Source organism: Aptenodytes patagonicus, chromosome 2 (genome assembly GCF_965638725.1).
Source record: "Aptenodytes patagonicus chromosome 2, bAptPat1.pri.cur, whole genome shotgun sequence".
Lineage (NCBI taxonomy): Eukaryota > Metazoa > Chordata > Aves > Sphenisciformes > Spheniscidae > Aptenodytes > Aptenodytes patagonicus.
The window spans coordinates 32759213-32773698 of record NC_134950.1 but is presented as its reverse complement, the minus strand read 5'-3'; the positions used below and the strand labels follow the sequence as shown (position 1 = coordinate 32773698).

At 42.5% G+C, this 14486-nt stretch overlaps 1 protein-coding gene across 2 annotated transcripts in view; it reads left to right on the top strand.

The window, feature by feature from the left end:
* The first annotated feature begins 339 nt into the window (after positions 1–339).
* The window catches only part of ZBTB10 (zinc finger and BTB domain containing 10), a 32559-nt gene continuing 18412 nt past the window's right edge, over positions 340–14486 (top strand). For both annotated transcript variants that reach the window (XR_012994592.1, XM_076329503.1), the window contains exons 1-2: positions 340–1284; positions 8540–9437. Coding sequence is in view for 1 of the 2 variants with exons in the window: in XM_076329503.1 (XP_076185618.1) it covers positions 340–1284; positions 8540–9437 (1843 nt within the window). In the remaining variant the exon portion in view is untranslated. The remainder of the gene's footprint in view (positions 1285–8539; positions 9438–14486) is intronic.

Sequence of the window (14486 nt, the reverse complement as noted above, 5' to 3'; positions counted from 1 at the left end):
CCTGCCCGCCCCCCGCTCGCGCTCCCCCTCCCCTGCGGTGGCTCTCCCGGTGCATTGTGGGAGCAGTCCGTTGTTCATTTGCCATTCGACCTGATCCGGGGCCTGTTGGGACGGAAGCGCCGCCGAGCCGGATCCATTGTGGGGAGCCTGCGGCGGTGATCTAGGCCGGAGCCGGGGGGGAGCGGCCGGACCTCGTTTCTCTCGGCCGCCACCCCCGCCCTTCCCGCACGGCAGCCGGCGCCTCCTTCCCCCTTCCCGCGGGCAGAGCCCTCGGCCGGGCGGGGAGCGGCGGGCCAGGGGCGCGAGGCGGCGGCGGCGGGCGGGGGGCGCGCGCGCGCCATGTTCGCCGAGATGAACCGGCGGACGCTGGCGTTCCGGGGCGGCGGCCTGGTCACCGCCACGGCGGCGGCGGCGGCCGGTGGCGGGGCCGGCGGCGCGGCCGAGGCCTGGGACCGGCAGGACCCCGAGCCGCTGAACGGGCGCGGGGCGGACGAGGAAGTGGAGCTGGAGGGGCTGGAGGCCGAGGAGCTGGAGGCCGCCGCCGACGAGAAGGAGCTGCTGCTGCCTCAGGAGGCGGTCTCGCCCCCCGCCGCCGGCCCCATGTTCGCCGAGAGAAACCGCCGGACGCTGGCCTTTCGGGGCGGCGGGGGGCTCCTCGCCGCCCCCTCCGCCGCTAACAATGGCTGCGAGGCCTCGGCCTGGCCGCGGAAGCACTTCAACGGGCGGGGGGCGGACGAGGAGATGGAGCTGGAGGGCGCGGAGGGCCTGGAGCCGGAGGGCCTGCTGGAGGGGAAGGAGCTGGTCCAGGACGGGGGCTCCCTGAGTGACAGCAGCGACGACGAGGAGGACGGCGAAGGGGGCAGCCTGGGCGACGGCAGCGGCGCCGAGGGCGGCAGCTGCAGCAGCAGCAGGCGGTCTGGGGGCGACGGAGGGGACGAGGCGGAGGGCAGCAGCGTGGGCGCGGGGGAGGGGGAGAGCATCAAGCACTTCCCGCTAGCCAGGCCCAAGTCGCTGCTGCAGAAGCTGCACATCTCCTTCCAGGGCTCCTGGCTTAAGGAGTTCCCATGGCTCTACTACTGCCAGGAGACCGGCCTCATGTCTTGTGCCTGGTGCACCGCCGCCGCGGCCGCCGCCGCCCCTCCCGAGCTGATCATGGCCGGCGGGGCCCTGCCCGGGGGGCACGACGAGCTCTGCAAGGGCACCCGCAACTACAAGCGGGCCCTGCTGCTGCGGCACCACCTCTCCGCCGAGCATCGCCTCAACGAGCCCGTCAGCGCCGAGCAGGTAGGGGACGCGGCGGCGGCCGGGCCGGGCGGCGGGGGTGGGAGGCGTCCCCCGGCGGGGTCCCGCGTCCCTCGGGGCGCGGAGCGGCGCGGGGCAGAGGCCGGCCTCCCCTTTCGCATAGCTTCCCCCCCCCCACGTGTGTAAATCTCTTTAAATGGCTTCCTGTGTTTGTTGTTGCCCGGCCGGCTGGGCACGGTGTGCTGCTCTCGCACGCCGTCTCCGGAGCAGGAGACGAGCCCGCTTTCCGATTTGGGGTGACTCTCCCGCTGGATCTGGGCAGGCACAGCACTGTCAGCGCTGCCGTTTTGCAGCTCGGGAGCGTTTGCACGAACTACTGCTTATGGCTGTACCTGGTTAACGTGGCCTCGCTGTTCGGAGGTAGCGAGTGCCGTTTTCATTAGTTTATCCGTTTATCTTGTGAAGATAAACCGGCAATGTGGGAAAAAGTTGCGTACGAATACCAGTGTTGGTGCACTGATTTAAAAACACTCGTTACAACTTCCTCCTGCGGTACCGGGGGAGGGAGGGTAGTGTCCGGCTAACGACTGCGTGTGAAACTGGTGCTTGCCAGTGTGAAATTGGAATTACTCTGCCGTTCTCGACGGTATGGTCCCTGTGCATTAATTGGATAAGTCTGTGTAGTCGAGACCTTCTCGTTTAAATCTTTTTCCCGATTGTGTTGCTTTAGATAGAGTTACTGAGCAAGAAGTCTGCAATTGCTTGGTGTATGTTTGAGATAAACGTGGTTTCCTGAAAGCCATGTTAATATGCCAGCTCTTCTCTAATGGTTTAGGACTAGTGAAACTCTTCATGTTCCCCGCTGAACTTAAAATTACTGTGTTTCTTGGCTGCTCTTAGGAATAAGGCAGGGCTAAAGCTGGAACATATGTGGATGAAAAGCTCTTAAGGAATACTCGCGTTGAATCACCAGCCTCCTGCAGCCTTTCCTCCTAAGGATGTCTGCGCTGCAAAAGTTCTCTCGGATCGCCCAGCTGGCATTAAACTTGCCAGCGGGCACAAGCTAATGTGCTTCAGGTTAGGCTAGTGCTTGCACTGTTAGGCTGAACTTGAGCTGTTAGCTGGAATTAATCCCTGATCACTCCGTTTTCACTATTTAGAGCTCAGTTTTAATTAAAACGCCCACCTTGGTTGTATAGATTTATCTGGAGTCCGAATTGTAGTGCCATAGTTAAATTGAGCTTATTGCTTGAGCGCTTTAAGGAGCTCAGGGTACCTTGGACAAGAGCTGCTATTCTAATGTTTGGGTAGGATATCGGGATGACAGATAAAATGTTAGGTGAACATAGGTTTTCTTAGAGTTGGTTGGAAAAGGAATGCAAGTTTTATGTGAAACTACTGCAGGATTGCAAGGAAAACCTGATGGTGCATAAATATCCATTATCCAAAATACTATTTTTGGATTTATAAATGCAACATTCACCTTCAAGATGCCTAATAATATTTTTTCAGCAAGTGTATTTCTGAGGCAGCTATTGTTACAGACATTTCATGGCAGTAGGTCATCTTATCAGTTTCCTCCAATCAGGGATTTGCTATTCACTCTGCAGTATTTTAGCCCAACTTGCCTTAAATAACTTGTTTCTAATTCTGAAACTTTCATTCTTAATTTCTTTTACCTCTTTCTGTCTTTGAAAATGTTCTTTTTGTTTAATGTTACTGCGGTATATTCCTTACTATCTTGTTGCCTAGTTTCTAACTTTGAGTTGTGAATGATTACCCTTTAAAGGTATGTCCTGTCACTGTGTAGTCTCCTGTCTCACTAGATGTTGCTAATTCATGCCACACTTGGAAGTTTCTCTCACTCCCATTAAGCTATGTGTAAATAAAACATATTCCAAGCAGTTTTTCCTACTAAACTTACTATTTTTTTCCTTCTGTCTTCCTATCCCCAGTCTGTCATAAGACTATAAAATAGCGGGAGGGTAAAAGGGGGAGGGACAGAATATTGGTTTGCGTGTCACAGTAGCCTGAAAGTTAATGTAAGTATTTATTTGAAGATTAACCTTTCATTGTCATGGGAATCTTTATAAAAATGAGCCTCTGCTTTTATACCACTGAGAGTTTAAGAAAAAAATATTTGTACTAACTGTAATAGTAAATGAAACAGTAGGATAGATGAGGTATCAGTGGTTCTTTTGTAGAGTATTAAAGTTTGGACAAAGTAAGCTTCTGTAAGGTAGCTGTACAGAGGTTGGTGTTTTCAAGTGGAAAACAGTGCTGGATGCATCCCTGTGCAATTACATTTCAGTTAACAACTTCTTACAAGGGAAGGAATTGCAGTTTTTCAAAAGTCAGTGTAGCTTTCTTTGTGGTGCACTTTCAGGTTACACTTGCTTTATCGCAAATCTGATTAAGAGTCTCTGTTTTCTTTCCGCTTTTATGTTTAATTTCCATATCCTTTCACACTTTTAATAGCACTTGAATGTCTCTTGATACATATGTTTAAATTAATACCAAAAGAATAGCCCCATTTTTTTCTTAATGCCATGATACCAGATACATGGAACAAAAGTAGGTAATTTGTACCCTGACCATATTTCCAACATACATAATGAGGCAGCAAAGCCATTTAGATTTAATGAAACTTGGGAGAGATCTTTCAGCCTTTGTCTTAGAGACAACACACGTATTCTTGACTTGACAAGCTTCAACTGCAGGGCATGTTTAGCAGCTGCTAATAAACATATGGCATAGTGCCACTGTTCAAGTGCGAAAAGGAAATTGTAGGTGTTAAGACAGTAAAGCAGTGGAAATTTCTATAGGTCTGTTGGATATTACACTAAGGAAGAAATGAGTGATGATTTCAGTTTATTTTTGGGATACATTTAATTTGGAATGCCAAAATACATCACAAGTGGCTGCAGCTGCTGTAATTCAAGGGTATTGAGCTGTCAGTTGGTGCTTCTTTCCAAGACAAAAATCTTGACTCCTTTTTTTCTATTCTATTTTTTAAAAATAATCTGTCTCAATATTAAAGCTTAAGGAAAGATATAATCAGCTTGAAACTACCTTTGTTTTTTTAATAAACAGACTATTGTGTTGCAAAAATCTTAAGAAATAGACACTTACTGGGAAATCACTGCAAAAGATTTTAATTCTGTGATGAATTTAGATCCATGAGATGCAGATTTATTGGCTGCTGGGGGTTCCTCCCCTCAAAGCTGCTTCTTAAAACATTTTCTCTCTGGACATAATTTGAAGCCGAGCTTTGGAAATACTGCCAGAAAAGCTTTCTCCAGCCTAACAGGCATGTTGGTTTAAAGCAGAAGCTCTCCAAAAGGAGGAAGGCCTTTGATGTGTTATTTTTTCCATGTGAACTGTAATTGTTTGCTTTGTATGAGCAGTGATGAATAGAAGTCGTGCTTCAGATGTAAGAGTTACATTATAGTGTTCTAAGTTAACTTCTTGAATTACTCTTAGCAGAGCAAAAAAGTTGAGGAGGAAGTCAGGCCTTCAGAGTAAGGAGTATCACTTACTGTATTTTTATACAGTGTTTTTACCAGACCTCACACTACTCAATTGGATGTTAGGCACTTAATGGAACAGTTTTAAATTGCCGAGTTTTCTGTGAGCGATGCTATGGCATGTAAAACGGCAGTGGAGCATCATGTGTGCAGCTGATAGGACCGACTTTTGAGATAATTTTCCTCTGTAGCTGCACATGCTTAAGAAGTTCCTGATAGCTCGCTTTTGTTAGAGGATCCATTTTTCAGGATAAGAATTAATTTGGGGGCATAGGGAAACTGCAGTAGAGTAAGGTGTGGTAACAGGGAAGGGATTACAAAAATGTGGCATAACTGCTTTTCCTATACATACAGCTGAGATGGAATCTATGGTTAGATTGTTGGTTTTGGGTTTGTTTGTTTGTTTTTCTCCCCCCCCCCCCCCCCCCCCCCTTCTTGTTCCCAGGAGACACAGTGTGCTGATGGCACAGGAGGAGAAAGAAAAGCAGGTTTCTAGTAGCAGGTTTTGATCATCTGTTTCTGCTCCTGTTAGCTTTTAGGCAAGTTTAATTAGTGAATTATACATATGAAATAGTAATTTATCTTTGGGTGTATTCAGATGAGTCTAATTGAAACTGAGCACAATATTAGTTTCCTTGAGCAGTCTCTGTTCTGTCAGACTGCTTCTTAATCTCACCTACAGAGAGAAGCTTTTCAGACTTACAATGCTGTAGATTCCACAAATAAAGCTGAAATATTCCTGATTTTTATTCTAGATTTCTTACCAGTTTTTATTAAAGGATAAGGTGGTTTGGTGTTGAGATAACTTAGGTGATGGGAATATTTGGTCTATATTCTGAAAATATAATTGACATCTAAGCAAATATCATCAGTTTGTGGTTCTCATCAGAAAAATAGTAGACTTATGACGATGTGCTATGAGCACAACATAAGTAACAAGCTTGAAAATACACTCTCTTAATTTTCTGTAATTATTTTTTGCACCTTACCTCCTCTTGAACTGTATTGTACCCTTTCTGTACAAAGGAGAGATGTTTAAAACTCTCCAAGGGATATTACATTTTTTTCATTTTTCTCATGGTAAATGTTAATTCTACTTGTCACACTTGGTTTACTTAGGCTTGGTAACTGTTCAGATGTCAGGGCTTTCATTTCATTTGAGGTGTGGCATTAGGATTAGCTACTTCCATAGTAGCAGTTAAACAGTTGTTTCCAATATTACAGTTAGTTTAGTTTTAAAAATATTTATGGACCCATTTCTGTAAAGCTGTAATATTGATCTCTTTCCCCCAACACACACCCCTGTAGCTTGGACGTTAGTTGCATGATGTCTCTTATTTTTCACTCAGCCTTCTGGTCTTTTCATAATGAAGACTTCAGTCTTGTGTTTCTGTAGCACATTTGTGATCTGCAGCTCCTTTTTACCATGCTGGGTTGTCGTTTTCTTAGGAAGAAAAATGTATTGTAAATCTTGATTTCTCTTTTTATCAGCTTGATGGGATACATACACATGCTCAGTTAAAATGTACTCTATCTCCATTCTTTAATCAGACATTTCTAAAAAGAAAAGAACCGCTGCAGGTTATTTTTAAATTTTATGTGGTGTTTAATGTGTTCTCAGAGAACAAAATTGTCAGCTATCATAGCATCTACCTAACATTTACTGTGTGAGATGCGAGTCACTGATTGACTTTGACTAGAGTGACAACACTTTAGGGTACGATAATTTTCATCTTAATCTGATCCAAAGTCAGTGTAATTGGTGTTTTGAAACTACACAGTGCGCCGTTGCTGGAGTGACAGAAAGCTAGTCCAGATCTGAAATCCGCTTTGTCACACATTTGGGATGTACTTTCTGTTTCAGAGCTCTGATCTGAGGGAGTACTTGGGTATGTCGGAGAGCACGCAGAAGAAATTAAGCTGAGGTTGGACAAAAATCTGTTGCTTGTTTTCACATAAAAGCCTAATTGCTTTTATTTCTACCTCTTCTTTTCACTGAAGTGTTTTTCTGAGAAGGGTAGAGATTTAGAAGCAATTTGAATGTGACAGCAAACTGAAATTTCTCTGCAAGAGAAATTTGGAGATGCTGAAATGGTACAGTTTCTATTTTGGTTATGCTGGGCATTATTTGCTGCTTATAGAAGTAAATACCGTTTTAGAGGATGTAGTTACAGCCTCAGTTGTCATCCCAGTAATCCACACTGGGACTATAACTTGAGGTGAGCACTGATTTAATGCACTAATTCCTGTGTGGTGGAAAGTGACTTTTTAAAATATAGCTGTTTTTTTGCCATAGTCCCAGGTTAAGGGTATTACTTTTCTGCAACATATATTTTAGCCCCAGTATAGATTATGGGCTCATGACTGCATTAACATTCCCTCGTTGATGCTGATTTTGACCTGTAATGTTCAGGTAGTCGAGCTTTAATGATACCTCTAGCCCCCAAACCTGTGAATTATTCTAGGAAATGAGAGGAGAAAATAATGGCATAACTTGCAAAATCTGATCTTTTCTTGTCCTAATGTATTGGAGCCAGCCAGTTTTGAGCTGTCCTTATTTGCTAGGGAAGAAGAAAGAGTCTTAGGGATCCAGTATAAAACAGACTCTGTCATTGTCGCTGCTCTTGATGGCAGTACGTATCAATCAATATAAGTATGGTCTCAAATACGCCAGTCTGTGGTGTTTTCTGCTTTGTTCTAGCTGCTGCTTTTGTAGCAGCTCTGAATCGTCATTGTCTAAACATCAGTAATAAATTTTCTAAATGCTCTAAAATCCAGTTCAGATCTCTTGTTTCTCATCAGTCTCTCACTGTCTGAACTAATCTTTAATAACAACTAATTTCTTGGTGTTGGATTGTCTGATACAACTTTTAGCAAAATTTTCAAGCCATGTTTGAGATCACGTCTTAAAAAGGTTGTAGAGAGGCACGTAAGTACATATTGTCTGTATAGTAAGTATGTAGCACTTAAAGGTGTTGCTACTGTGAAGTTTCAGTGAAGCTTGATTCACTGAATGTAATAATGGAATACATCATGTATTCCATTGTAATAATAATGTAATGGAAGCTTAAGTTTTGTTTGGTCACCTGCAATATTCTGTCCACTTGTCCTGTAATACAGCTATTTAACCCTAAGACTGCCACAATTAGAAAATAAAGAATAAGTGTCTAATTTGTAGAACTGTATAAGAAATATCTGCTATTATAACTACTTCAGTAATATGTTTTCTTTAAAACATATAAGAAAGTTAGATTGGGAGATACAGACCTGATCTTTATGTATTCATCTCTCAGCATGAGAAAATGTCGAATCAGTTATCAAGGTTCTACTTACCCATTTAAGTGGAGGTTTCTAGGGAAGGATGGGGGGTTGGATATGTGAAAACCATCTAGTTAAATCTTTGGAAAGAGAGAATCCTGAATCTTTAATGTATGTGGGTTAAGAAAAACAAGTCCTTCGCACTCAACTAAATCTCTTCCTTACTTTTGGCTGAAATTTCACTTCCTTTGCCCTCAAGGCAATTCTGCTAGTTCTGTTTTTGTTCCAAATTTGGGGGTGGAGGGTGCAGAATGAGATTGTGATTCTTAGTTTTCAGAATATTTTTTTAATTATATATTCCTGCCTGCCTTTGACCAAGAACATAAATTAAAAAATATCATTTGAATAACATTATCTTCTTAAGTTTATTTTCATATCCTTACTATAGTGTTGGAGGACTAAGGAGAGCATTCATTAAGAGCTAATATGGTTGTGGTTTTTCTTAATTGCAGGAGTCAGAGTTACCATCAGAACTGAATAATGAAGGATACTGTGATTTTAACAGCAGGCCAAATGAGAACTCTTACTGCTATCAGCTCCTGCAAGAGCTCAACGAGCAGAGGAAGAAAGGCATTCTTTGTGATGTTAATATTGTGGTGAGCGGGAGGGTCTTCAGAGCTCACAAGAACATCCTGGTTGCAGGCAGCCGCTTCTTTAAGACTCTGTATTGCTTTACAAACAAAGAAAGCCGTAACCAAACCACTGTTACCTATTTAGACGTTGTTGCTGTTCAAGGTTTTTCTGTCATCTTGGACTTCTTGTATTCCGGTAACCTCGTGCTTACGAGCCAAAACGCCATTGAAGTGATGTCAGTGGCCAGCTACCTTCAGATGACGGAGGTTGTCCAGTCCTGCCGCAACTTCATTAAAGATGCCTTAAACATAAGTATAAAATCAGAAGCTCCAGAGACCGTTGTAGTGGATTACAACAGAAGATCTGTTAGTAGGGATGGTTTGTCTCCCAGGGATCAGAAAGTTGCCAGCTTCTGGGCAACACGAAATCTTACCAACTTGGCAAGTAGCATAAAAACTGAGAACGATGGTTACTCTATTGATGAGGGCCAAATGGAAAGCTACCAAATGAATGACTGCAGTTGGGTCCAGGACAGCTCACCTGAAATGGCTGAAAATGAATCTCAAGGTGAGGGAAAAGTTTTCGTATGGAATGACATGGGCTCACAGGGACAATCAGTTCAAGAACCTGGAAAAGCAAGAAGGAAAAACCAAACTGCAAAGAGATTTATTTATAATATACCACCTAATACTGAAGAGAACTCAGAAGATTGCTCAGTGTTGCAACCGTCAGTCCCATATCCGGAAGAAGATTTGTCATTTATTAAAGAAGAAGCAGGTAAATATTGCTTAATGTCAGTCAGTCATGTCATTTGAAACTAAATTATTGAATAAAGTACATGACAGTGTAACTTTTATAAAGGTATGTTGGATAGGATCTTTTAGTGAAGTCAGCACACCAATCAGGTTACTAAATCAGTAATCCGATTCTCCACCTTGGGGCACAACAGTGTATCTTTGGCTAGAGAAAGGAATGACTGTGCTGTGCCATGCAGTATGTAACATGCTGTTTGCATTTGATGCTTGAGTTGGGAATACTTACCAGCTGGTAGAAACTAAAATTCTTATATTTATGTTTAATCTGTAGCCACTATTAGGCACAAAATCAAGGAGTGATAACTGGTGGCTAGTGATGTTAGCTGGTTGCACAGAGAAAGGGCCTTCATAATTTCCTTCCCTACACTAGCAAAAGACTTTTGTGGTGATCTCCCTCACCTGAGTGTCACCCAGAAACAGAAGTCAACTTTCCGCTGCTGTTTATTGTAGGATTATCTGGGAAGCTACAAAATGGAGTAATCCTGGCTAGTATAATAGAAACTCTTAAAGTAGTTTTGTGAAACAGATTGGAAAGACATGCCACAATGACATATAGTAAAGGGAATATCTTTTTGTTGAACTATTCTTTAAACAAATCCTGAGAATGACTGAATTAATAGGATTTTTTTTTCCTTAAGGATCTATGGTTAATGTAAATGTTAAAATAAGATTAAATATCTGTTTGCTAAACAAATACAGTCACACAAAGAATTATAAGCAGACTGTTCACAGTGTAATTGGGGATTTGGGGCAATGTAATTAAGTTCCATTTTTTAATTTTTTTATAATTATTATACTGTAAGAATAGTTGAAGTATATATTTGAAGTACTGCCATTTACCTGTATCACTTTTAGATGAATTAGCAGTTTTGAAAACTTACCCCAATTTAGGAGTCAAATTAAAGGTGGATTTGAGACATAGCTGGAACCAAGTTCTTCAGACGTGTCTGTTTCTAAAGCATTTCAAAATGTATGCCCCCTTCAAACATGAAGGGACTGTGGATATCCTCCGCTTCCCAGGTTCAAGGAGTAGAATTAAGAGGGAAATTAAAAAAAAAAAACAGCACTATCAGCACTCACACCTGTGGGTATAGAATATTTCCAGATATTTTTGTATTCCAGTGACAAAACAGATATTTGAAAGCAACCCGAGTTCTGGGAGGGTCTAGGAACCTATATTTACTTTGGTGGAAGGATGGCCTTGGTTTCTTCCTGTACCCCCGGACTTATTTGAAAAACAAGGCTGAAAGAAATCCTTTCAGTAGTGGCAGGGACAGGCCGTTTCTCCTGAGGCTCTGAAAGGCCTCTACCCGCTACCCGCGGCGGTGTGTGGATGCCTGTCTGTGTGGCCGGCAGCTGCTGAGGTGCAAGGAGGCAATAGGTGAATAGCAGTCCAGCAGAGGGCATGTGGTGACTCTGTGCTGTGCTGTACCGTGCCAGTATATATGCACGAGCACCACAGTGACATGTCACGATATAGAGCGATGCAGACTGGAGCTACGGATGTGTACATCTGGCACGTGAGCAGGGGCAGCCAGTACAAGATGCGTCCATGTAGTTAGCAAGTAGTGTGGCACAACAGGAGCAGCTCTGGAGAAGCAGCTGTGCTGAGGAGCTAACATTCATTCTGTAAATGCTTCAGGGGGTTTGCTTATCTCCAGTCTTCATCTCTGAACTCAGTGGGTAGGTCTACTTTAGCTTTGCAGTTCAGCTTGGGAGTGTGCACTTGTAAAGTGAACTTCCTGATCTTCTCTTACTGTCTAAGCTTTTTTAGACTGTACAGGGTTTCTTCTGGTTGAAATGAAAATAGAAGCTGTGTTTCAGAAACATGCCTATTTTGTGCCATCTGCTAACAGGCCTTGGGTCCACAGCACCAGGTCAGATCTAGCCTTAAGTAAAGCACCTTCAGATGTGTATAGTGGGGATGTTGAGTCCTCAGCACCCACACAACAAATCTGCCTCTGCTGGGCTACACTATTTGCTAATACATACTTAGTTGCGGCAACATGAAAAAAGGCAACAGAAGGTCTGGAGCAGGAGCTGAGGACCTGTATATTAATTGCAGAAACATCAAATTTCTGACACAATTTAGCATGTGATTTCTATTTCTGATTTATATGGGGTAGATATTCAATCTCCTTTACTGTTGGAAATACCACAGGGAATATGTCTACTAAATGATGTCCCCAGCAACAGAAATAAATGCTTGCTTGTGTTCTGCAGACTTTGAATTTGTGCTGTGGAGCTTTCTTGCAGAAATAATGGAGGGTATGGGCAGTGCAGTAATGATTAAACAAGTTTAGTCCTTGTTTGTTTTTTTGGACAGAAACACCAAGGTTTCCAGTAACTCATTGTGCTAAAGAATTAAATTACAAAATACATCCATGTAACATCTTGATGAAAAGAGCTGTATTAGAGGCTAGGGGCACACTGAATTTGTGCTGTGGTGTCTGTCCAAAACTGTTGGAAGTTCTGTGATTGCAGGGGAGAGTTTGTTTTGGTGAACTATAAAATCGTGTCAGCTAATGATCTCCTTGGTACTTTCAGAGCACAACATAAGTGGTCCCAAGTAAATATTTATTTTCTGTCAGTGTTAGAACTATTTTGGAAGCCATATCTAATATTTTTATAATAAGACCTTTACTTTTATGAAGTTCTTATGTGCATGCACATTGTTTGAAACAAGAAGAGATACTGGAAGTAGGGCTTGGTATAGCTTACTTTCACCCATAGTCTGTGCTTCAGCATTTGGTACTCTTTCTCCTGTACTGCTGGCTAACTTTTTCTTTGGTCTGCAGGTAGATTCCACTCTTAAACACTGTTATTTCAATTGTTCCCTCTACGCCCAAGAAAAGGTGCAAGAGGGGAGGAGTGGAGAATTGGGAAAATTACAAGAATGAGTTGTAGAGTAACCTGCAGGTTATACGGTAACTTTTTAGTTGTGGATTAAATTTCTTGTGGAGATGAAAAACTACCAAAAATAATAGGCACCGGGAGTTAAAAATGCATAAGAAAATGTCTTCTAGAATAGACATAAGACAATGCTGTGAGAAGAAAAAGGAAGTAGTAAATTCTTATGATGAAAGCTAAGGAGTATGCTGTCCCTTTGGTTGACTAAAAGGGAAAGAATGAGCTGCTACTATTATGCTTTGTCATGTGCTGATGGGGATAACCAACACCAGCTGTGGTTATGAGATGTCCAGTAACATGCAAAGTGAGTTGCTGTGTCTTTGATTATGGTTTTGGGTTGTCTGGTGTTTTTGTGAGGGGAAAGAAATACCATTAATGCAGTGGAAGGAAAGCCTATTTAAGAACACTCCTCTCGCTACAAAAATTTACCCCAAAAGCCACTACCTTGAATTCTATAGTAAATGGACTTTGCAGTTGGGTACTGCTAGGTAAGTATTAGATAATCAAAAATAAAAGCTTTCTGAACTATCTGCTACCCCTCTTGTCCCAGTAAAGCAAACATGTTAAACTGTTCCTTGCCAAATGTGAGTTTTCCTACAGGTATCCATAAGGATGTGTCAGCTTCTCCTTCTTCTCACCCTGTGTTGCCGTTGAGTTTATATTTAACACCTTCCCTGTAAAAGTAGCACATTGAGCTTCAAAAAAACTCCATGAAGTTGAGATGGATTTTAAATTGCATGTACCATCTTACTTCATTTACCTACTCTTACTGAAGCTTTCAAGCCTTCTCCAGTTTTAGCTATATTAATTTAAATAGCTGTGTTTCTTCACACAATGTTACCACCTATCTTACTATTTTCCCTTCTAGTTGATAATCTGCTAAAAAATGTCTTTACTGTTTACAGCCGTGGTGCATCCTACAATTAACCATTTACCATGGTGAAAATAACAGTGCAATCAGTCAGCATCTCTTAGTTACCACTTCATAAAAGTTCAGTGATTCTAATTCACCATATTCTTAATGTCTGTTCATAGTTTTTTATGAACTTTTGTCACTTCTTGAATTTGCTTTTCATTTGGGCCTGTTTTTTGGAGTACAAGTGTCCTATCCTCAGGCTTCAGAACACAACTGTGAAGTATTGCTTACGCTTTCCAGAGCTGACTGTGTTGATTTCTAAAGAGACTTGTATGTAATATCCCAATAGCTTTATGAAGCTACCAGTGGATTATTTGTTACCTTGATTTTCAGGCATGTTGGGGGTGGGGGTGAGGGAACGGATAACATGGCCAGGATGAAAACAGCCCTTTTGTGGAACAAGAGGCTTCCTGAATGATTTTGTAGGTGTTCTTAAGGAATTTAATTCAGCTTGCTGTAGAAGCAACTACTTTTCAGAAGGGTACAAGCAGCAGCTAAACCTGCTTAGAAAAATGTAGTGCTGGTCACAGTTTTCCTCTTGACGTGACGGAGCAGCATAACACAACTTGATCAGGACTTACAATAAAGAGAGGTAACTTTGTATTTGAAGAAATCAAGATTGATGGACTTATCTGGACATGTTTATATTTCTTGTAGGGATAAATCCCATTTGACTGTCTGAGTTCCAAATAAAAAAAAATTAGTGTAAGAAAATTAAGCTTTTTTCCTACTCTTCCATGGTACTATAAGTCTCGGTCAGGTCTTCCTCAGACCCCCAGCTGATACCCTGATTGAAAGATTTAAATTGCTTAAAGGACCTTTAATCTATTTGCCCCATTCCCTATGTAACCTGATATTGAAGGTCCCATCGGTTTTTAGAAGTCATCTGAAGAGTACAACATCCGGGGGTCAACCTCTTCCCCATTCATTAAATTTGTCTCTCCTGGGGATGATCCCAAAGACAAGTAGATCCTTATATTCTCATGGTATGGTCAACTACTGACCTTGCAACTTTAAGCAATATTCTGCATATTACTGTTGTACTGGTTGTTTTTTTCCCCCCACAAAAAAAAGGCAAGCAATTGGGGAAGAAGGTTATATGGTGTCTATGGATCTCTTCTGCCCGAAAAACTTTTTTTTTTTTTGTCTCAGCGCAACTGAAGCGCAGGCAATACATTCACTTTT